This window comes from Tyto alba, unplaced genomic scaffold (assembly GCF_018691265.1).
Source record: "Tyto alba isolate M040663 unplaced genomic scaffold, T.alba_DEE_v4.0 Super-Scaffold_21, whole genome shotgun sequence".
NCBI classification, from domain to species: Eukaryota; Metazoa; Chordata; class Aves; order Strigiformes; family Tytonidae; genus Tyto; species Tyto alba.
In genome coordinates this window covers 16061627-16086200 of record NW_024881295.1, presented here as the reverse complement: position 1 = coordinate 16086200, position 24574 = coordinate 16061627, and the positions used below count along the sequence as shown (strand labels likewise).

The window sequence follows — 24574 nt, the reverse complement described above, 5'->3', positions numbered from 1 at the left end:
ATTGGCAGGCCAGCTGTAGGAATCAGGAGCCAAGTCTGAGTCAGGGCTCATCTCCTAACACTTACAGAAAGTATATGAAGTGGGTAGAAAGACAAGGGCCTTTCTAACTAAACACACTGTTACAGTTGAGTTTTGTTGCTCTAGTCAGCAAGTCCCTTTGACACCTGTCCTTTTTGTTGGCCACCTTCTGTGAACAGTGTTTTGGGGGAGGCTGTAGGGAAGAGGGGTGTGTTAGCTGGAGCAGCTGCTGCTGGTATAGGTAGTGCATGCCAGGCAGGGACAAGGCCAGCCTCTGAGAGCTCCTCTGTTTCTATGTGGCACATTTTCTGGAGGAGATCATCAGTTATCCCAGGTTTTTGCACTGTGTAAGACAACTCATCTATGTCTGATGCAGTCTTGACAGGAGAGTGTGCTAACAATGAGCAAGAGAGATTTGAGATGATTAGGGCTGCTGATAAAGAAAACATCCGCTACATGCCCTGCATCTCCTTACAGAGTATTAATGTGCTACTCTGAAGCAAAACTCCCAAATGGAGTTGAGTGTTTGTCTTGGCTGATGCTCATAAACTGATTCAAGACTAGTTACTTCTAAGAGACAGACAGTCTAAAAGTAATGCTGTTGAGCCAAGGCGTTTTGCTGCTTTGTTTTTCTAATTTCATAAATTCTTCAGCCAGTCTGGTGAGCTATTTTCCAGTTCCTGCATGGAGCAAGCTGCTGCGGCTTCATGCTTTTTCCAGAGAACTATACTGAAGGGAATGAGAGGTGCTGTACTGTCTGCAGTGCTCGTAGCTACCACTGTCCTAGCTTCTTAAAGAAAAAGTCCCCACAAGCAGCAGTCCATGAAGGATCAGCTGCTTTACAAAACCTGCCTGGAGTTCATCTTTTCAACTCAAAGACAGTGACTTAAAATTCCTATTCATATGAAGCTGCACCATCTGTCAACATAAGTACTAATATGGGAATGGATATTCTTCCAGGAATTTCAGATCTTTCCAGCTCCCTGAAATGGGCTGTTTTACTGATGAACCACATATACTTTTTCTTTCAGGAAACATTTAATCTATCCCCTTATTAGACAGGGCACAACTAGTAATCCAAGAGCTATGAATTTTCTACTGCTGTCCCTGCCATGTCAAACTAGGGAAGACATACCAGTGGAACTACTCCCATGCACAAAGTAAAGCACATGTTCATATATTTTGTCAAATCCAGATCTGCGTGTGGAAAGGGGATCTTGGGAATTTCCTCTGTGGAATTATGACTATCAGAGAGACTACAGATCACAAGTCTATTCCATTTACCAGACACTGTCAGCACCTTTCTTCTCTGGGTGTTTATGGATGTTACTTGTAAAGCAGCCTGTAACAACGCCATCTGTCCTGCCTCAGATAGTTAGTTCATTGCCTCATTTATCACTGCTACTTTACTCTGAATTCTTGCCATTCTTTAATGTCATTTTCATGCAGCAGAGTTCAGACTTCTGTGCACTGTTTCAAACAAGTTTCACATTCAGAACAAGGCATGTAATCCCATGTGATCCCAGGATGAGCTATGACCCTCTGAGTAGTGGAATTCATGAGTGTCGCCCATGGTTACTTCTTAGTCGCCATTTACTGATGGATCTACATGTCCTCAGTGTTTCTTTCTCCCCTGATGAATCTTCCGTTCTTTATTCCTCTTTAAGCTCCTCTCAGTCAGCATTTATCATGCATTTGATGCACTGATATCTCTTCTCAAACCTGCAAAATGACTCATCTGTTTTTGTTCTTTTTTTACTGCTCCATTTCTTGTACATTTATGCCTATAAACAAATCTTTGAGCAGTCTCTCCTAAAGTCACACTGGCTGCTTCATGTTACTTGCATTCTTCTTTCTCATCATAACCTGTCATTCCTTGGTCAGAATAGAGGCTTCAGCATTTTCACAAACAACTGAAATTTATATCCAATCTCTCCCCTTGCACCACAGAAACAAGGTTGTTTAATTTTGGAAATTGAATGCTTTTTGTACTTCTTCATTCCAGTACCTTTGGAAATACCTGTATGTCTTATGATGCTGCCCTGGCATCATTCATCAGTGTATTATTTCTCCAGCTTACATGGAGAAAGCAAAGACAAGACATTCTGCACTGATACAGATATGTCAGGAAAACTGGTTACAATTGAGTGGTCTTTTGCTCAGCATGGAAAAACACTTTAGGTCTGTCCAACAGACATAGGAATCATATTTAGTTAAAAATCACATAATCTGGGATGAAGTATGGTGGTATAAATTAGTAGTTTATGTTGTGTAAATGTATACGTGAGCCCCTGGTGCAGGCAGCTGCCTCCCTCTCATGGAGTTTGGCCGCATGGTTCTGGTTGTCAAATGGCTCTTACTTTGCAGATTTTCTCTGCTGGTTTTGGCAGGTCCTTAACCTAAGTAGTCATCTAATTGTTTCATCTCCTCAGCTTCAGTATTACCCTCACTGTTTTGGAGGGGATGCATCTAGATGTGGAGTATTTGCTGACTGAGTCATCTGCCTGGTGTAATAGCAAGAGCAGTCTCCAACCACCACCCTGCCTTTGGTTGGAACAAGTGTTTTAAAAGGCAAAAGAAGGGTTGAGAAAGCAAATATGTTTCAGGATCTGAGGGTGGGGAAAAATATATCTCATTCAACAAAAAGGAAGAGTGAGCTCTGCTTGATGTTGCGTAAGAAATATGAGCATGGAGAGAACTAGAAATAGTCAGGTAACAGAGTGTGTGAAGTGAAGAAAGTGAGAGAACTAAACAAACAGAAAGGACCACATTTGGGGGGAAAAGAGAGAGAAACCAAACCTGGAGGGAAGAAAAAGGCATAAACAGATAATGGAGAGTGAGAATGGACAGAATATCCTTAAAGGCAGAAAGAAAAAAATTAAACCAAACACCCTGAAAGAGGAAAGTATTAATAAAATGGAGAAGGAAATGACTAGACAAAAAAGTGATGCAAGGAAAAGAAAAACAGAATCAGATCTGAAAGGAAAAGTAAATGTGAAGGGGATTTTTAGAAAATTAAAAACTGAATTAAAAGCCATAGCTTTTAAGCTAATGAACATCTTTTTGTGCTTCTACATTTTAATGAAGTTCCCTGGCAGACATCTCAGGTCTCCATGTTCAAACACATCAGTATCTCAGCCACAGAGCCTCCCTGTGTACTGTCTCATCAGAATAATTTGCAATAAAGGTTGGGTGCAATATATTTCTTTACTTCTGTGGATTATTTGCAGTCTCACTGCAAAATACATCAGCATGTTACCCCAGAAATGCTTTCCTTCACCACAGATTTTTCCTGACTGAAATCTGTACGTATTGTAGATTCCTCTGGATCTTCTGTACAGCCGGTAGCCCGGCTGGAATTAATCTCAGCTGCTTCAACAAGCCCAGCAGCCGTATGACCAGAAATCCCTGACATCGCTGTAGTGCATGACCAGGCACTGCATTGTTGTGTCAGCCTGAGGCTCTAAAGGAACTGCTGAATCAGGCTCAAGGGTTTTAGAAATACACTAGAAAACCCCTCATTAATCATTCCTCTGCTTTCTCTTTACTGTGATTACCTGTCTGCCAGGAGTTTCGTGCATTTTGCATAGCATACATATCATGTGGAGATTTAACCATGTGGTTTTTCACATCCACAGGTCTGTGAGGAAGAATGATCTTATTTTCTAAGCTATTTCTGCAAAAGTAAATCATAAAAGTACTGTATGTCAGAGCAGCGTGTTCAGGTGGCATTGATGCGAAGAAATACTTGGGATAATTATTCTGATGTGGATGATTGGGCCATCCCAGTTCTTTATACCCATCAGTGGGTTGGAACAGGGAGTCATCGGGTAAACTTGCTCCTGGATGCTGCTTGCCTGAGAGAATTTCTATCTGCCAATACGTCCAGGAGAAAGAAGAGAAAATAGAAGCTAGGAAAGTAACTGAGCCTCTTGTAGCACATTCTGTGCCACAGCACTCTCACAGCAGCTCAGTGTTGAGACTTTCTCACAGAATGTGGAAGAGCATCCCATTAGCCAAGGGCCAAAGCAGCTGTTTTTGTTATTCCAGGCCTTAAATCAAAACTACTCAGGAGCCTGTGCTGCAAACATATGTTACAAGGCAGTGACATTAAAAGAAAGAGGAACCACATCCTGGTGTTTTAGAGAGCTGGCCCATCAAGTTAAACAGTATACCTGATGTTAATGTAGAGCCTTGAACAACAAATCTTCCAGTTAGTACAGAAAATTTGCAACAGAACGCTCAGCGATGAGGTCGATTTAGCAACAATTTCCGCAAATGCGGGGTTAGCAAGCAAGTGACTGCCTTCTCTGTCACGTGAAAGTACAGGGAATCCTCTTTGATACTTCTAGATTTCGCTGAGTTCCTCACCAGTTCCTGAGTGTGCGTGGGAGGGGAAGTCTGGCCATTCCCAGCACTTATGCAGGAGAAGAAAGTAGTGCCAGACTAAAGTTTTTCTATTGTGCATATGCTTATATTCTGAGATGTCATAGGCATGACTCCACCTAAACGAGTCATGCAGTGTGAAAAACATTTTGTAGGTGAATGTAACAGAAGAAACTAGACTGATGATGAGAAATGGAATTTCACAGTAAATCCTAGCTCGTACCTCTAGTTAAATCTGGGTCAGGAAACATCAGAGTCTTCCTTCTGAACACTGCTTGACATCCTGTATGAAGTATACTGGTCTCTTTCACATTTCCTTGTGGAAAATGTATGTTGCAGAACAGCATGAGCAGAGTGGATCTTGATTCGTTTCTTTGTTGGTGCCCCCAAAAAAGAGGCCAAGAATGAAATGACTATACAGAACAAACTTCCGTCTTCGTGCAAAAAACTTATCCTTTCATGTTGTGGTAGAAGCAAGTGGTGAGGGACAAAAAGACTGTTTGATCTGCTGTTCCCATGTTACATTCATTGTTTAAATGCAGGATGTTCTCCTTCCTGGAGGATGAGGCCATTAATTTTCTGCACAGAAATATATCCTCTAATAGTGATCAGCCAGAGCTGTGCAATCCTCCAGGTTTCTGAAGGATCAATGGAGAATTCAGTAGGCAGAAAAAACTATTAAAGAAAATGTGTAAGAGCTTCAATGAGAGAGGACCTTTTCCTTCGCAGCAAACATACCCAGAGAATTTGCATATTTCTGCAACATTGTGACAGATTTATTTTCAGTCTGGCACTTGGGGGTTTTAATGTCATTATAAATGATCAAAAATAATGATACGACTGCACAATGCAACAGTGTGGGAAGTACTGTATTAGCTATTACACTTAATTATTTAATACAGAAAATTATTCACGCGATGTTAAAAGCCCAGTGGGATGGGGAACTGGGGTCTCATTCAAAACAATATCGACAGCAACAGCAACAGCATGTAAAGGAAACACTTTTTCCAGGGAAAAATTACTTGCTCTCACTCTCAGAAAAAAAAAAATCCCAACCCTCTGTCACTTCATGTAAGGTTGTTTTAAAGAGCCTAAAGTTCTCACAGAAATGAATCTTCATGTAAGAATGATACCAGGTAACAGACTGTGATAAGCCCCTGTTAAGAACTGTTCATCATGTTAGGAAATAATGTTTCCATCGCCAAATGGTCACCTGGCTGAGGTCTGAGAGAGTTGCTTTCTCTTCTCTATCATACATCTGGCTTTTGTAGGACCTTGGAAGCTTTAGTTTTCTATATTTCTGCTTCCCAAAGTATAAAATGAGAGTTACCATCCCCTTTTGGAAAGTTATGACTGATGGATTACATGAAAGTAAACATTATTTTATTAACTATTCTAATCCATATAAAATCAAGCCTTTTCTGAAAATGGAGATAACTTACCAAAAAAATAAACTATTCAAAAACCTATTGCTCATGCTTCCCAGCCTGTTTCTGGAAGATTGTGCCTTTCTTCCAGTGAGTGTCCACTATCACACAGCAACCAGGTCAGAGCAGTCCACAGCCTTTGCCCATGGTACATATGGAGACAGGGAAGCTATTCAAAGTCCAGCCCCGTATTCAGAATGCTTCTTCACCCATTACTTGCTACTGTCTCATCTTCCCACAATGGTATAAGTGGCTCTTCACTCTGAAAGATGTGCCACTTCTGTTCTTACAGGTTCACTTTGACTCCTTTTCAGTCATTATTCCTTGGGCTGGAATGTCAGACCAACTTTAGAAGATAGACTATCTTAAACAGCAAAACCCATCCTTTTGCTCTATTCATAGGACTGTTTCATGTTGCTGGTTTGGTTTATTGCCTTCAAGACTTATCTGTTGGCTCTCGTTAAGACCTCCTTTTTCTAGACATTGCAAAGTCTTTGAGCATTTACAGCTTCTTCCTAATGGAATTTGACAGCAAAATTCTCACAAAATGCATTTTGTGATAAATGATCTGTTCAGACATAGCAAGATACTACATTCACTTTTCAGTCTTTCCAGTAAGGCTGGGGTTGGTTTTGTTTCTCTTTGCTGAGAACAAGTCTGTTTTCTGACTGCAGGGCACTAATTGTTAAATGATTGCAATGTAATTACAGTTCATAAGGAAAAGGACACAAGTCCTCACAGGGTATCCTTGTGACACAACATACCTGTAGGAAAGCCAAGAATGTTTAGCTTCTTTTTCTAGGTGGACAGCAGAATTTATAAGAGCTTTCTTTTACTCTGCTTCCATTTTCATGCATTTATATCAAGGGGGCCTTACGCATTAGTGTTCCGAGGCATTACTCACCCTCTCTTCAAAGGCAGCTAAGAGCAATCCAGGTCAAAAATTACATCAGGGTCACCATGTTTCTTTCCCAGTCCTTGGAGGACCTGAGACCATAACATTGCACTTCAAGCCTTCCACATGGCTTGTGTAATACTAGCCACTTTACAGTAAATGCAATACAGAGAAATGCAAAATAACTGTACCGTCATGTAGGTGGGCATGGAGGGGCTGGTGGGACCATCTAGAAAATACAATCCTGGTGGAATGAATTGGGTTGCAAGATCTGGAAATGGGAATTCTCAGTTCACAGAACAGGTATGATGAAGATTTTTCTAGGTATGTCACTCCAATGTTGTCAATTATCAGTGGGTGTAGAGAGCATAAAAAAGAGTCTGTTGTGACACAAGCGATTATATTGTTCCAGCCTCCATAAATGTTTTAGTTTGTAAAATGGTGGCTTGGAGACTTTGGTTCAGGCAGTGCTGTTTTCTTTCTTGTGATGGGGATATTGGTACCCTAGAAGCACAAGTCAGACCCTACCCCCGTTCTATACCAATGACCTAGAAATAAGCATTTGGGGTCTTTTTCCAGATCACATTGCTATTCAAGTCCTCAAACTCCTTTGTTTCTGTCAAGCAGTGTCCAGTATGTCTAGGCAGGCCCTCAGACCCCAAGGGACACCTCTCTGCTTTCACCAACATCCTCATTGTGAAAGAGAGCATGAAACAGTGAGAGAGGATAAAGGAAATCATCAAAGTTATTGAGCACCTATCCTGGTCTACAAGTTGGATTTGTTTTCTTATGGAATAAGTAGAGAGAGGCAGGAGGCTTCTTCAGAACTGAGCAGACCTTTGGAATACTCTGGGGAGCTGAAAAGCTCCTCTCCTCACTCCCTGTCTGCGGAAAGATTTGACAGAGTACCGGGGGGGTCTTGTGCAATTCCCTGCAGCAGTGACTTATTACAGCGACTGGTAGGTGAACTGCAGGGAGTCTGTGTCTCAGAATTCATCCATCAATGGATGAGAGCTGATAGATAGTATGCAAATACATGTTGTTTTCCTGCAGCCTGTCAGGAGCTCCAAGCAGCTGCATCTTCCACTTTATTCTTTCTCTATTTGGTTCTGCTAATTTCCCTGATTGCTGTTATGGCTAAATGGTATTTTAGCATAACAGAATTTGCATCTGACAAAAATCTCCGTTTGATGTCAGGAGCTATTGTAGCTTTGTAAGATTGTTCAGGATACATGAAAACGCTCAAATCTGCTGTGAGAAGGTATGCCAAGAGTCACAGTACTGTGTAAATGCCATTTGATTCGATACTGTTTTCCAATGAAACTGTCCCTTTTGCAAAAATGCTTTTAGGGAAAGCCTCTTTTACTGAAGTCTGAGAAGTAACTCTCACAGCTCCAGATAGCCTGCAGCATTTTCAGAAATGAATTCGCATACTAAGCAACCATCAGCCAAACTAGCAGTTCATCTCATTTTGCAAATCCCCAGCAAAGTCTGCTTTGGTGCCCTTTACAAGCAGCAGGAAATTTTTGCTAAGAATCACACTGAATATCAGGTTATCAGCCCCTTTCTCTCCTTTCTATATAATCTTTCCAGCTGATTAAGACTGATGCTTCTTTCTGTTGTTTTAACATGCAGGTTTATTGCAGAAAAGTGGTAGCAAGGTTCTCCTGTGCTTTGTTTTCCTTTTAGGCTGTGTGGTTATCTGTATGCCTTAGTTTCTCCTCCTTGATGCTTCATTTCTGTATTCAAACATACATGCGTGCATGCATGTCTTTCTGTTTTTCCCTATGACATTGCACCATCTTCTTCCACTGGGGGCCATCTGACCTACGTTCAGATCCCACCCAGTGAATAGCCTTGACCCTTGCTGTGCTCTTCATCTTTAGAGACTTTTCTCTCAGAAGGGTTTGTTAACTTTTGCCAGCCACCCCGTAAGAGACGGAAATGGAAACCTGGAACTAAGCAGATAAATAACCGCACATCAACTAACACACAAGTGACCCTGCAGCTCCCATGGGGCTGGATGTTCAAAACCCAGCTGGTCCCATGACTCAACAGCACCCTTCCCCTAAGGATTTCTGTGCTTCAGCATAGATGCATAGCTCTGGGCCACCACATGTTCTTACTATGGGCCCCGGGTGACTGAGCTCAGACCTTCAGACAGACTCTAGTGAGCAATTTTCCCTGCTGTTAATGAGGCTTCTTAGATACTGCATTTAGGATCTTATACTCACAAAAAGTAAAAGAAATGGTCTCCAGAGATTTCAGTGGCTCAATGAGCACCACAACAAACACTAGCTTCTTTGATAGCTAGCAACTAGGAAACCTAAAAATGATTGGCATACTCATTCTGAATGCTGCAATGTCTGCTCCCCTCACACAAATGAGATTCCATTCCAGTCAGCTACTGCATATTTATGCTCAGCCTTTCATTAACTTACTGATCATGTGATTATACACTATCCTTTGCTACCTTTGGGGAAATTAAAAAATGGGGAAAAAACGTGCTCTAATGGTGGGGCTATTTCATGTTTCCTGAATATTCAGTCCAATCCTCCTGGTCTCTTTCTGTCCTCCTTTCTCCCCAAAAGCTTCATGGATCTCCAAAGACATCCCACAAGAGAGGGTGACTACCATTCCCCAGTAAGCCCCTGAGGCTGCCATTATGTGGCATGCATACAGCTAAATCAGGGTCAAGCATCTCCCTTTAAGGGTAAAATATGGTATTACACTCTAAATTCCTGTACTGCAAAAACAAACAGTGCCATCAATTCATTTCCAGTCAGACCTCCACCCCCTTGGGAAAAGTATACAGAACTTTCTGGTGGGAAAAGCAGTTTGGAAATACAACCTCTTTATTAGAGTGAAAGCTCTTCCTTCATTCAGCTTGTCTTTCATTAGCCACCCTGGTACACTCCAGTGAGGAATGTGGCTTGAAGAGGTACTTAAAAGTCGCAAGAGGCAAGTCCTGAAGGGGTGTAGTTCACTCTTGATATGTACTCATAACTCCTAACAAAATTATGAGGTCTGATCCAAAGCTAAGCAACCACATGGCCATTCGTAGGTAAATGTCTCTAAGGAGGGTGCCTTTTTAAGGAAGGATTCCATTACCTTGCACACAAATGAAGCATCTATGTTCTCTATTTTCTTTGAGCTCTCTTACTGTGAATAATATCTTCCTATTTTTCACCCTTCTGTTTGAAACACAGAGGGAGCAGGTGAGGAGGAAGGGAAGGTTTTAAAATTCAGGTGTTTCCTTAATTCAACACTGGCATATTGGATGTGGGGTTGAGTAAAACTGCATTCATATCCATGGTTCCTCTCTATCACTCATCTAAGAGGTACAGGAGGAAGAGAAGAGCTCTCCGAGTCCAGCTTACAGCCACACAATGACAGACCACAGTAATGCTCTTTCTGTGATCCCAGAGCAGCCCAGCCCATGACTTCCAAGCAAGGAGCTGGCTGATGAGACTCAGCAGAGCATGCTGTGAGAAAGAGCTCGCAGTGTAAATCTGGAGCAACACCACTGAAGTTAGCAGAGTGATTCCACATATGCCATGGTGTCGCAAAAGTCCAAAGCAACTATCTGCGATGGCAATGAAGAAGGGACCTTTTCTTGCCAGGCCTGAATCTCTCCTGAGATATGCCAGCTGTGTCAGTGCAGTGTCATTGCTTCTGGTGAGGTTGCAGGCCTGCAACTGGGAGCAAAATTTAATTCACTGGCTTCAGTGGTCATCTGAGGACAGGATTTGATGCTACTTGTCCCCTGAGTTTTGTACCAAAGCAAATGCTGTTTTGCCAGCAACAATGGCTGTTGGGCTCTATGTAAGAACTTACTCAGTAAAAAGAAATTGTGAATTTGGTTACACCAAAAACGTTCTTTGCAGTATGATGCCAATCATAGTAAAAATAACCACCTAACCATCACCACAGATTTAACAATAGATAGTCATCATTTTCATGGGCAAAACCTGAGCAACATGTTTTGGATCTTTACCCTTGCAGCTGCCCAAAAGCAAACTCTGGTTTTTTTGTAGTTGTTTGGGTTCTTGATGAAATCCTTAATAGTTTCTAAACTATGCAATTTGAGAAGGAAATGGAAGATAGCCATGCTATTGAATGCATGTATTCATTTGGCAAGTGAGCAGTGCCACAGCCTTCAGCAGGACTGTGCACATGAACAGGGGCAGGAGGATTGGGTCTGTTGTCTTCTACTCTGCTCTGTTTGATCCTGCAAGTATACTGTCTGCCAAGGTCGCATCAGGCTGCAGAGGCACTTTTTGCAACTCTGTATGGTCTGTGTCTGTCCTTTATTTATTCAAAATGCGTTTGCCTCTACAATTTAATCTGCTGTTCTCTCCCTCCCCTTTCTCTTGGTGAAGTCTAATTACAGTTTTATTCCAGGTCCATCTGGTTGCTAACGATGCTGGACATCACCGCTGAATTCATTCTAATATTTGTTGTGTATTTTCTAGGCTGGATGCTGAATAATAATATTCTCTGAATTTGCTTTTGCTCCTGTTTCCTTCCTCCCTGTTGTAGCTAATTGTGTAGTAATGTGTAGCCATGGGATGATTACTCCTCCCAGTGTAGATCTGCTAAGAGCTGCAGAATAAAGGGGTTTTTTTCTGGTTTCGAGGAGAAGATTTTTAAAGTCCACTCTACCAGTTCCCTTCACTGGTGTGGAACCAGCTGGGCAGTGGCTTTCTCTGCTTCTTTTTTCTTTTTTCTTTTTTTTTCCCTGCCCTAAGCATAATGCAGTTTATAACTGTGAGTCTCAAAGCATCCTGGAGGCAGTGTTTCAGCATTTAGAAAGACGCTTTTTGCCAGTGCTTGCTCCATGTGATGGTTGAACCCACAGTAATTTCAGGTTCCCAAGCCTGACTTGTGCAGTGCCAGTGCTGGAATTTTTCTTTTTTTTTTTTTTTTTTTTTTTTTTTTATCCTTTTTGCTTTCTGCAACACTGCCTGGGAACACAGACTCACACTTTACCCATGACCTGACTCTCTGGCTAAGAATAGCAGTCACAGTGCAGCTTGGGTTCAGTCTCACTGGAGACATGGTGCAGCTGGGAAACAGGGAGGTCACATTAGCCCATGCTCACAAAACCAAACACATAAAAGGAGTACAGAGGATTTTGTATGTTCGCCTCCTTTTAAGACTGCAGAACAAGGGGAAGAGGTTGGCACAGGTGTTCGGTGAGCCATGGTAAATTTTCTTTGCTCACAACATTGACTTGTACAGGAAGCTTAGATACACAAGCTCATCTTCTGGGCTGAACAGAACCTTTTCCAAGTGGGTCCTGTATCCTTCCGGCTTATCCAGCCAAAAGTCATGCAGGATGGGGACAGTAAGCAGTGCTGATTAGCATCTCCTAAGCTCTGCTGAGGACAATGAGGTATCTGAGAGAGCCCCCAAAGTGATTCTGCACAGCAAAGTGAAGGTATGAGTAACACATGCTAGCAGACCTGCTATAGCTTGTCCTAGACAGCTAATGTGACAGTGATGCTGTGGCGCTAATTTTAGCATGAGTGAGCAACAGGCCTCACTCTGAGCACCTGCCAAAGCCGACTTTGCTCTCACTCTTACCCCTTCCTGATGGGATGCGCCAGCACATGCTACATTCACACCTTCATTTTGTGGTACAGATGTGCCTTCAGAGTAACAGGAATACTAGTCCTGCTCTGCAGTTTTAAGACAGGAGTGAAAGCATTAGTAATAGGAACTGTTAGGCTAATGACCGTGGTAATATTCATTGTGGCTGGGTAAAGGTAAAGGTGACAACCAGTGAGGTTCAAATAGCCCACCCCCAGCTCTACTGTGCCCTCTGCTCCACCGTGATGCAGCAGCCGGCTGTTCCCAGCGCCAGCACAGCACCTGACATCTGGAACATGGACCGGTGGATTGATAGTCACACTGGTGGAAAGGGAGACGTTTTTTGAGAGAACCGTATGACGCCGTTCCTGTACTCTTCCCCCGGCCGAATCCGAGCTGGATGGGGAAGGGTGCTGTGTTGCCAGGATTCGGAGATGTCTGGAGGAGCTGGTCCTGCGAGTCCTGCTCAAAGCGACCTATGTGGCTTCCCTTTGCCCCCCCGTCTCAGAGTCGGAGGGGACGGGTGGCAGCCCTGGGATTGCATTACCTGCACAGGGGCTGCTCGCACAAGTCAGGGATCCCAGGACTGGGCTACAGCTTGAGGCGCAATAAGTAGACTTAAGAGGAAAACCCCTTGAGGTGTCAGGGCAGTAATTCTAATGGTAATTTTGAACTGTTTTTGTCTGTCTAACATTCCTTTTTAATCCCCATCCTGCCTGCCCCTTCCTTATGTAGGGTTACTTTAGTGATCCTTGGAATGTTTTTGACTTCCTCATCGTAATTGGCAGCATTATAGACGTCATTCTCAGTGAAACTAATGTGAGTATTACTCTACCCTCCCCAGGATACCACCACCTCCTCCTCCTCTGCTGTTCCTTCTCTCTTTCTCTCTTTCTTTCTCTCTCTTTTTTTTTTTTTTTCTGGTTTTTCTCCCCTCTAGTCATGCTTTTATTGAACTTGCCGTCGTCCTTCTCCTTCTCCCAGGGAAAAAAAAAGGAGGGGGGGAAATGCCTCCTTCTTTTTCACTTGTCATAGCTCGCCCCAAGGCTGTGACTGGTGAAAGCGCACAGAGTTTGGGGTGTGTGTGCTTTTTTTCCCTCCAAAAGGTAGACATGCTTGAGTGTAACTTTCTGACTAACCAGGCTTTTGTTGATACCCTCCATCATGTGAAACGTTACAGAGGTTTGAGCAACCAATACTGTAGAGTGGTAAGAGACTATTTAATATGCCCACGTAACCTCTTTCTTTTCTTATTTTTTTTCCTCTTCTCTCCCTCTTTCATGCTTTTGTTTTGTTTTGTTTTTTATTTTATTTTACTTTTTACTTTTTTTCCCTCTTTTCTCCCTTTCCCTCTCTCTCTCCCTCCTCTCTCTCTCTCTCTCTCTCTCTCTCTCTTATTCCTTCTTTCTCTTCCTTTCTCTCTCTCTCTTTCTCTCTCTCCTTGGCTTCTCTGCCACATGCAGCACTATTTCTGTGATGCATGGAATACATTTGACGCCTTGATTGTTGTGGGTAGCATTGTTGATATAGCAATCACCGAGGTGAACGTAAGTAGCTGGCGTCTGTCCATGATCGTGCCTGCTCTAACATTCATTTGTCTTTCCCGGGTTCTTTTTTTTTTCCTCCCCCTTCCTCCTTTCTTTTGAGTTTGTTTTCAGAGCTTTTGTTTTGTTTTGTTTTGGAGCTCTCTCTTTTTTATTTTTTGTTTGTTTTGTTTTCTTTTTATTCTGTTTTAATTTTTGGAACGACTTAAAGGACTTTCTGACTGTTGCATCATTTTCTTCCCTTCATAATCCGCCTGGCATGAATTAAACTGTATAGCAGGAAAAGTGATGGGAAACGTGGAGTGTAAGTGCAAAAACTATTTGTGCCATGGGAAGCTGCTAGAATAGTCCCAGGCCAGCACTTTGGTCTACTCAGTGTTATGCTTTACTTCTCATGGCAGTTCAATACTCTCCACCCCACAGAGATCTAAAGGTCAGTTCTTTCGAGGTGGAACTGTGGGAACCAAACCAGGAATCCTCCCTGTGCCTTCTCACTCAGGCTTCCTCCAAAAGAAATAAAGACCAAATCATCTCTGTTTAGAGGAACCTGATCCTAATGTTCAGTTTCTAGTTTGAAAAAAAAGGTAGATAAAATTAAAATCAAAACAGAAAGCCCAAAGAAAAAGCAAAGCGCCAGAGTTTCAACCCATTTTTTTGGATTTTCAACCCTGTTTGCTCCATCTCACAAATTCCACCGGCACAATTGACACTGATCGGCCCCACTGGTGCCAATCTCAGCAGACAGGTGAAGGATTGAATGAGCCACGGAGACTGAAATGAGCAGCTGGTGTTCAAGGAATGAATCACATCAGGCAAACTTTTTTCTCTGTCTTTTTTTGGGTGTGGATGGATATAGAATTACAGGATAAACAGACAGAGGACAGGCAGGAAACAGATTCCCAAAAGAAAGACTACAGAGGACCCACTAGGTTTATGAGCACAGACAAAAATTGCACTGCAAAATCCAGGTTAGCAAGGTCAGGAAAATAGAAAGATTGAAAGAAAATTGCTGTAAATACATTAATGAAGAGCAAATCAATCATGAATTTGCAAAATTATGTGGCCATTCAATAAACGTTCCAGCTTGGAATTGTTGTGTACTTTAGAGGCAAGCAGAAAAGTGACAGTGTAGTTTTCATTCATTGCTGTATGTAGGGAAAAATGTAGGCAACATTTTGAAAAAAACAAAATGCCTTGCTTGGAACTTTCCAAACAAAATGTTTTCATATCTTGGTTCTAGTTTAATTTCTGTTCAACTTTTTTGGGGTTTTGTTTTGTTTTGTTTTGTTTTTGTTTTGTTTTGTTTTTTTAAATTCTGAAACAAGGACATTTATCCAAGTTGTAATACTTTGATTTAGAATAAATTAAATATTTTATTTGACACTAGTCTATTTTCCTTGTCTTTTGAGAGAATGAAAAATAGTTTCTAACTGAAAAAGAACTTTTATTTTACATTTGTTAAATGTCCTACTTTCTGGACACAATAAAATTGTTTACAACATTTCTCCCAGAATGTTGTAAACAATTTTGGTTACGCTTTTACTAGAGAGATATTAGGATTGGGCTGACTTTGTAGACAGAAGTTACAATGATCAGCAGGCTCAAGTTGTTAATTTTAAAGAATCAAATGAAAGCCTTTTTTATGCCACAGTTGACAAGAAGACTAAATGGGGAACCTGGCAATAGCCTTCAGATTGTGGAAAAGTTCAATTCTCATACATAGAAGCAGAACTGTACGTGGTAATTGAGGAAATAAGTACAGTTAACTGGAAATTAATTATGCTAAACATCAACAAGACTTCCTGTTGTTGTATTTGAATTTGTATAAAAGTCTTCCAAGCAGAAAGGAGGGAAATCCTTGTGTTTTGATAAATAAATGGAGATCTATCATAGAAAGAAACCCTGTACGGGAAGGAAAATCTAATGGATCCTTTTGAAGAAATTCACAGCAATTTCCTATAAATCAAAGAACTTTTTCCATCATGGATTAAGACACTTTGATATACATCTCATTAAACTTTAGTCATCTGAGAGGAAGACAGATAGTCACCCAGGCCACCTCTTGGTGTTAGTGGAAAGAAATGCATGCCTAACCCAGGCCAACTGGTGCCTCCCTGTACTTGTCTATGACAGGGGAGATTAATTGCTCTTTGGAGGTGCCCATCCAGTGACTGGTGAATGTCTAGGTTTGTTAGGTTTGTCTAGACACCCAGCTCTCAGACGCTAAATTTAAGCAGGATAAATCACATTCATTCTCAGCATGTTGTCGAGAAGGTCACGGTGCTGCTAATTGTGCTGTGTTCTGATCTTCAGTCTCCAGGGCTCTCCATACTGGTGTGCTTAATTACCACTGACGAGGCTCCCTCTCTTTTCCATTCCCTGTCTAAATTCAAGTTCATGTCAGCCAAGGCCCAGAATCCAGTTTTTGGTTGTAGAAGTCTATAAAAAATGGGGGTGTGCCTCTGCCCAAACAATCATCACCTGTCTTAGTTGAGGAGGCAGCAGGGGCCTCCCTGACCCTTTTAGTGAGGGCTGTGAAGGGTGTTGCATGATGGTCCCTCTGTTTCCTCTAAAGAATCCTTTCCTTCTATACAGTTTTTACAGATTTCTGCACAAGTCTTTTTGTTACCTGGCATGTTTAAATCTTCTCTTTTTATCTAGGCAAGTCCTTTGCTACTAGTTTCTAATGTTTGTTACTAAAAACTTGCACAATCTTTTGATGCACTGATAAATGAGCAGCAGCTATGGATGGAGTTTGTTCTGAAATGTTCTGAAATCCCTTTGCACTTATAACCCATATTGAATAAGAGAATGTTTTGTATGTTGGTTTGTCCTGTCGGATGCCCTTCCTGCTAGCAGCCCTTGATATGTTACATCTGTAGCAAATGGGCTTTGGAAATAGCAGCCCCTCTTGGACAGACAGTTGTCATCTTCCCAAGCAGTGTCAGGCAGTTTATCAGATACACTTCTCCCCTTCTCTTCAGGAGCTTGTTGCTTTCTTGCTGTTTGTGGGTTTGAGAAAACCCTGCCTTGTGTTTCTGTACACTGTCTTGTCTTGTTCCAAGAGATCTGGAGTCTGAAAAATAAAGAAAAAATCAACTCTAGAATGCCAATAAACTCCACTAATTGGAGATGTTTAGCCTGGTCAGGTGCAGGTAAGATGTTTCTGCCCAAGTCCTTTGAAACCAAAGAACATTTGTGGTAGGGTCTTGGAAGGTGTTGGTCTTGGAGCCAAGGGACAGTTTTCATTGTGGTCAGGTAGGGAAGATGGAGACACTTGGCACAGCTTAGTTTGACACGTGGCCATAGACATGTAAACCTGAAACCCCTGTGAGGTTCACTGGCCACTTGCCTTCAGGGGAAGCATACCCAGCGGTGCTGAGCGGCCGTAGCTGTAGTTGCGGTGGGATCCACAGTGTGCATGTGTGTATGCGCTTGCATCTATTTGTGCAGTTCCCCATGCTCTGTTTTTGGCTTTTGACGATTATTTTTGTTTCTTGAAAAGGAATTTCCCAGACCAAAACCTTCGTTAAGATATATGTGAGTGTGCATGGGTGGGTCTTTGTGTGTGCACTCTGTTGGTTGTAGTGTTTGTTCCTGAATGTGTTCGGATGCCTGTGTATGGGCTACAAATCCGTGGGAGAGTGTACAGACACGGATCCACGTGTGGGGGAAAGAGAGTGTGTATGCAAGCATATGTATTTCATACTTATTTGTGTTGTGAATGGTTGTTGATGGAGACACATGGGTTGTTGTGTATGTAACTGAGTCTGTGAACATGTTTTCTGAGCCAGTGTGGCTATCTTTCAGTGCAAGTTTGATCTGATTATGGGTGGGTGTTTTTATTTGAGAGTTTCCTGTATGCAGGCATGTTCATCTGCATGCCTGTGGGTGAGTGTACACTTGCATGTCAAGCTCAGCATATTTTTGTTAGCATGGCCGTGCATTCAAAAATAGTGAGAAGGCATGTACTCATGAGGTAGGCCCCTGGGTTGCCTTCAATGTTTCTGAGTCTTTTAGGAAACCTCCACTTAAAGCACCTCCATGGTGTGGAGATCTGTCAAGTGATAAGTCCAACTGCATCACATCAGGCCCACTTGCTTACTGCAGCTTGGGAACATCTCCCAGGTCCCCCCAGCCAGCTCCACAGACTCACGGAGATGCAGCTTACGCAACTGAGTGAATGCAAAGGGCACAGGGCAGGCTAAAATCTGGTGGGTTTGAAAACTTCAGAGTGGCACAGTTTCTGCCAAATTCACTTCTAAATTGCCTTACTTTCAAGCTGCATTTTCAGAGCTTTGCTTCTCAGTAAGTGCCATGCGACTAACTTCCTAACCACAAAATGAGGATTTTTTTTCAAAATTTTCTGGAAATATTCAGTGATCCTATTTTGGGCCACTATTAAGCCAATTCTTAAGTAACTAAAGAGGGAGAGGAGGATGTTTTAATCTGCTATTAAAAAAAATAATTTCCGAGGCAGAGACCACATCTGTCATATGTCAACTCCAAGTGCTAAGAGCAAGAATGACTTTTAGGGACTAAGATGAAAGATGATGTAATATATGGGGCCTGTGGGTTGTATTCTTTGGACTTTGACTAGATCACTAAACCTGTCTCCCCATCAGTAAGTTGGAGATTGTTATTATTCCCTATATTAAGAAGGCATTGTCATTAGTGCTTACGAAACACTTTAAGTTCTTTAGAAGAAAACATTAAGGTGGCAAAAATTATTACGGTCTATTACAATAATAATAATAGGAAAGAAAATGTTGCAGGAATTGAATAAAAGCCAGCAAATTTGGAATACATCATCCCAGAAGTAGCTCCAGGTGCAGGCTTGCATTTCCTTCCTTTCCACATCAGCAGACACAGCCTGGAGTTGAGTGCTGTGAAGCTGACTGACAGCCTGCTGTCCCCTCCTCCAGGCAAAGAAAGTTAAAGTTGCTCATTACTATTTGTTGTGCTGCATCAAAGGGGGAAATTAAGTTTGATCTGTGCTATGGTGCCCGAAGTGATGAAAGAAAAACATTCAGACCCTGAGTCACTGGGAAAGCTGCTAATGTATCCTTCCTTCCTCTCAGTCGGAGACAAAAGCAGGCACCGCTCTGGTCCATAGGGTCCTTTTTCCTTCACCCTTCCCCTGCTGGTGTCAGACCGCAGATTTGCTGTGGCTGAGTCGGTGTTTGCCAGCCAAGCAATGCTCGTAGCAGTGCCCGCTGAGCTGGCTGGGTCCCTGCAGCCAGCCCAGAGGTTGTGCACGGCGTGCGGGTGTGTGCGAGTGACGGAGGCATGTTTGGGTGGGAGCATGTGTGTCTCCAGATCACCGGCATAGGGACCGCTGACAGTGGGGGGTGTCGTGTGTTTGATTCTGTCTGTCTGTCTGGAAAGGATGTTGGGGAGGGAAGGTTTGCGCCTACCTGCAAGCCGGTCGCCTGGGGCTTCTGCCAGTGCCTCTGAGCGTGTCTGCATGTGCGGGTACCTCTGTGTTTGTCAGCTCTGTCTGGGAGAGCATGAGAATGACTGGCCAAAACCATCTGGACTGGTACCCATCCCGCGTGTTCCACTCAGTGACCATACTTGCGTGTCTGAGTGTGTCTGTGAACACTGCAGGACGTACAGAGGAGGAGGAGGAGGTACCCATGACAGGTACACAATGCAATACTGCAGATGTGATGAGCCAGAGGTGTGGATACAGAATGAGAACTGTCAGGGAGAGAGAATTGGTGACTTGCAGGCTTTTGTGAAATAATGGAATATTTCCCTGTGTAAGTTGCCCTCCTGTTGTAGCAGTACACATTTTCCTAAGAGTGAGCATTGCAACTGGTTTGAGGGTTGATGGAAATGGTGGGTTTTTTTAATGGGAGAGGTGACAGGAAGAGAAGAAAAGGAAAGTACAATGTTGTGTGTGATCTGATCCATGGTGGCATCTGGGAGACATAGGACCCAGGTGCTTCAGGAAGTAGCATCCCTGTGAAGAAGGTTAGAGAAACCCAAAATGCATCTTGCTGTATTACTTCCCCTAGAAGAAGTTGGTCAGGTCTGTTGTGCTCAGGCCTACTGGGCAGTGGCTTGGCGCTTGTCTGTCAGATATTCAGGAGAGCAGACAACTTTACAGCTTGCACTTCTGATAAGGTTTCCAAATGCTGGTAGGAAGTCCGCAGAGGGTTGCAGCTTGGTTGATTCTCGAGTACTGATGCAGTAAGGCCAGAAAGATACCAAAGCATTCAGCTCCCAAGAATACTTGAAGACCTGTACAGTGATTTCTTCTTTAGTCTTTTTTATTTCTGAAGTAAAACAGCTCAGTCTTAAACCAGCCGCATGGGGCCTTTCCTTACGGTCATCTTGCTTTTGGTGTCAAGAGGCTTCATATGATTTGTCATGGGCTCCTGCTCCCATTCTTTGGAATATCTGACAGCCTATACTCAAGTCTCCCTCTCACCTTCTCCTGCACTTCTCCCTTTTAACCCACCCCCTGCCTTTCTTCCTTTTCTCCTTTGCTTTCCTCTCCCTCGTCTCCGGCCACACTAAACCTCACAAGTTCATTTTCACCCTCAATCAATGTGTCTGAAGGCAGAGAACCAGTGGCTTAAATCCTGCAGTCCTTATTCAGGCAGAACCGCCCCAGGGCATTCCGCCTGCGCAAGGACTGGAGCGGTCAGGCCCTGCGACACAGTCCTATACACACACCCCCCGCAATGGGAGCAAGGATCGGTGGAAGGACGACATACATCTAGCCTGCACCTCAGTTGGGACTGGCATTCATCTCTGTCGCTGCGTCTGTCTGTCTGTCTTTCTGTCTCTGCCTGTCTGGTTCTGTCTGCTTCCATGCCCTTTGCTGCGCAGATTTTGGCCATCAGCTGCCCCTGGACACAAATCTTTACAATTTCTAGAACTTAAGAGTTCATTTACCCAAACCTTCTGAAAGAGGCAGAAAACATTTCCCTCCCTCTCTCCTCTCTCTCTCTTTCTCAAGTGCCGTGTGGGTAGCAGAGGCCTCCAAATTATGTAGCAAAGGGCTGGAGAGGCATAGTGGCTTCTTTTGACATCTTGTGTTGTCATACCCTTACTGCTGCCATCCTAGAAGTTGTACGTAGTCCTGAGCTACCCCTGTGTGTGTGTATATGTATGTATATTTGACTTGTTTTCTTTTTGGAAAGACTACTGATGAAGTTGATGGGGGGAGGGTGGATTTAGTTTGCTTTTTTTTAATATCTGGTGGTGTTTTTATTGCTAGAAAAGTCCAGGTAACACACCACAGTGGCCCCTGTTTCTGTATGTAGGAAGCCATGTTGAAGCATGGTTGTGAGCTGTAGCAGAGGCAAATGCTAGTGCTTTATTTTGCCTTTAGTGAACATCAGAACTGCCCTGAACTCTTCCACAAATTAGGCTAAGATCGATTTGATCTTGATCACCTCCCATGCTTAATCAACAATTCTAGCACGTTTTCCACCCTGCATTGGTAAGAAAGAAGTATGGTAAGACAATCTGACCACAACCATGTTTGAACAGGGTTATTTTGCTTTTATTTATGTATATTTTTGTCATGAAAATGGGGCCTCTTTTTTTTTTTCTCTTTTGGCTCAAAAATGTTGGTCCTGTGAGTGCATTACCAGGATTCATAATGTGATTTGCCCGTTCAAAGAGGTGATTTTGGTAACTGCACAACTTTCTCTGAAAGGAAATCTATATGAAATAGGGGCAAACAGAAAAAAGTTTGTATTTTTTGCAGAAAAGGGGATAGTAAATGCAAATGACTCCTTCATCAATTTACCTGAGTATTTGAGCCATTACTAATTACTAGAATTATTAGCACTGTAAGAAGAAAGCATGTAGTTCCCACTTTGAAAGACTCTGCATCCTACCCAGTTTTGAGGAAATAGCTCAATATTGTGATTTCCACAGAAGTATTTGTTATACTTGGCTTCTGACATTATTCCAGGTGCATGGAATAATCAGTATGTATTTTAATGCAGGGGACATTTAAGAGTAGCATAAAAATAAATTTGCCTTACCAGATAAATTTTACCACACACATGCTAGTTAAATTAAAATATGAGAAACAGAAGATAAAGAATCCAGAAAAGAAAATTCTTGAAAGCTAATTGCAAAAGCAGCAAAAAGAAAGTTAGATAGCCCTATAGCCATAAGACTTGATGCACATCCTGTCTGGAGTCCTTCTAAGTGAAAATGTTTATACCTTTAAAATGGTGGAGCACAGCCTCTCAGTGACTGCACTGAGAAGTGGATCGTGCTTTTAATTACTGCAGGCTTTCTCATACCCAAAACCTTAATGGGTTTTAAGGCTTTTAGTGAAGAAGTCCTGTTTTCTTATTTGACTGTAAATTATTGTTACAATAACAATAATAGCTAATAGTAGGAACACAAGGTACCACAGGCCTTGTCCTGTGTTGGTTCAATGGTAAAATAAGTGTGTGATGCACATTTCAGTACAAAGAACTCTTTAAAAAGCCTACATCCGCTTTTTCTGACCAGTATTTAATTTTTCTTGTCTTTTTTCTATCACATCAGTTTAAAAAACCCCACTACAATATTCTGTCATCAACATTTGTGATATAATACAGTTATATTTCATTTTCCTTTTAATTCCAATATGCTTTTCCACAAATCTAGTTTAAACGCTCAAAAGAAAAAATAATAAAAAACATTAGCACTACCCCAAGCTGGTTATATTTTCCACTGGCTTGCTAGCCAGGATAAATCATTCCTGTTGCCTAGCAAAAGTTTCTTTTAACTTTCCCTGAACTCTAATAGAGATTGTATCTTTATATGATTCTATAGAAGAATCTCTGACTCTGATTCCTTAGATTGTCTCTGAATACATTAATGTTAATTAATGATAGCTCCTTAAGCACCATACGTTAGATGGTCAAAAAGGTGCTTGAGTGAGCTCAAATCCAGCTAGTTTTGTCATCTAAGGCAATTCCTTGAGAGACATTTTCTGGCATTTAATTCTCCTTTTTCTAAGATCTACTTTGCTGATAATGCCTGAGGAATTTTCCAACATCGCTGTTCTCCACATGCGGATTGCAGTAATAAAGGGTGCACAATCCCCTGTATTTCACTCATTCAGTTTTGCTGTAAAAGCTTCTGTTCTTCATACAAATCACAAGAATTTTTAACATCAGTCTTCCAAGACCTCATTGCGTGCACCATCCCATACTATTATGCATATTTAGAGATCTGCTAACTGGTTCCAGATTGCACTGCCAGTTGCAATGACAGCAATGAAGGTGATGGAAGAAGGGAAAACACATGGAAGTATTTTACTTGTTTTCCTCTTTAACTTTCTCTTCTCCCCCATCTTCTTATGCCCAGTGACTTTCTCCAAATTTTGCTGAAATCTTGGGTAGCAGAGATCATGTTTCCCATTCCCAGGAGCACTAGGAGTAGTTTTCAGCAAGGCAATAATTAGTTCTCCTCTACCTACTGTATCAGTGATTTTTTTTCTGTCTGTCTTCACCATCAGTCCAGGGGAAAGGCTGTTCCCCTTTGTGAAGGTTTTTGTGCCAGGTGCTCGGCAGCAGTTCAGCGTGGTGATGGGTACCATTTTGCAAACCTAAATGCACAGACTACCAGGAATTTTTGAGGTTCCCATTAAATAAAGACCTGATTGTGGTTTTTTTGCTGGTAGGCAAGAGAATGTGGCCTACCAGCCAGATTTGTTATCAAAGGGAAACATATATAAACAAATTTTACCCTTTCTAATGTAGTCAATATACCATCCCTCTTTTCACCCCTGTTCTATTTTCTCTACCTTTATACATACCAGCCAGTCAAACATAAGGTTTTTTTTTTATTATTATTTCTCACTAAACAACTTTTTTAAATGACTATGTGCTTGCCTTCCCTGACCAGCCTGTTCTTTGTGGAGACTGCCTGGCACAACATGCCAACAAAATGACTTCTGCTTCATATATCTTCCCTGATAAATGGGACCCTGCTGCATCCAGATGACCTAGCTGTAGAGACTGGATTGCTGCTTGTGGTCAGCTGATTGATGGCCAAAAATGTGGCTCTGGCTCTGTTTGCTAGTAAAACTGCTACAGAGTAATGGGACATCCCAGCTGGTCACATCCCAGTCATTCTCTCAAAATCCACTTTTAAACTCAGAGATACCAGTCAGCAGTGCTGTCTGCTGAACCTTGTCTGAGTGACTGGGAGAAAATCTGCTTCACCCAAAGCCAGATCAAGTGACATCTTTTCCTAAGATGAACAGATGTGAAGGCAATGATGCCTCAGCAGTAAAGAACCATTTATTAATAGAAAGGTACTAAAACAAATTGATAGAGCTAAGGATTTTGAGGCTTAACTGTTTGCCCAGACTTGAATGTAGTAAATCACACACAGTGAGCATTACATATCGTCCAAACTAGCCCTACTATTTTTTTTAACCAAATAATTCATCAAATCAATAATCATTTATTCTTGCAAAGAGGTGTAGAACAGAAAAACCTGTTGCTCAGTAGCTTTGTAACAGCTAGCCGCAGTCTCCATATGACCACCTCTAACGTGCACTGATAATGCCTGTGATTGGCATTTCCAATCCCAGATTGGTTTGTAGGCTTTATTGTATCCCATATTAACATGCAGAAATCCAGTATTACTTTATAGGCTGTTCTCTTCTAGGAAACGTTCTGCACCAACATTAAATACCTTTCTAATTTAAAAGGCAATGAAAAGACACAGTC

General features: G+C 42.2%; 1 protein-coding gene across 6 annotated transcripts in view; it reads left to right on the top strand.

Annotated features, from left to right (window-relative positions):
* Positions 1-24574, top strand: part of CACNA1C (calcium voltage-gated channel subunit alpha1 C) — a 498678-nt gene that overhangs the window by 426503 nt on the left and 47601 nt on the right. For 3 of the 6 annotated variants that reach the window (XM_042795184.1, XM_042795183.1, XM_042795182.1), the window contains 2 exons: positions 13057-13140; positions 13785-13868. In XM_042795184.1, coding sequence (XP_042651118.1) covers positions 13057-13140; positions 13785-13868 — 168 coding nt within the window. The remainder of the gene's footprint in view (positions 1-13056; positions 13141-13784; positions 13869-24574) is intronic. The other 3 variants (XM_032986290.2, XM_032986289.2, XM_032986291.2) reach the window with 2 other exon arrangements.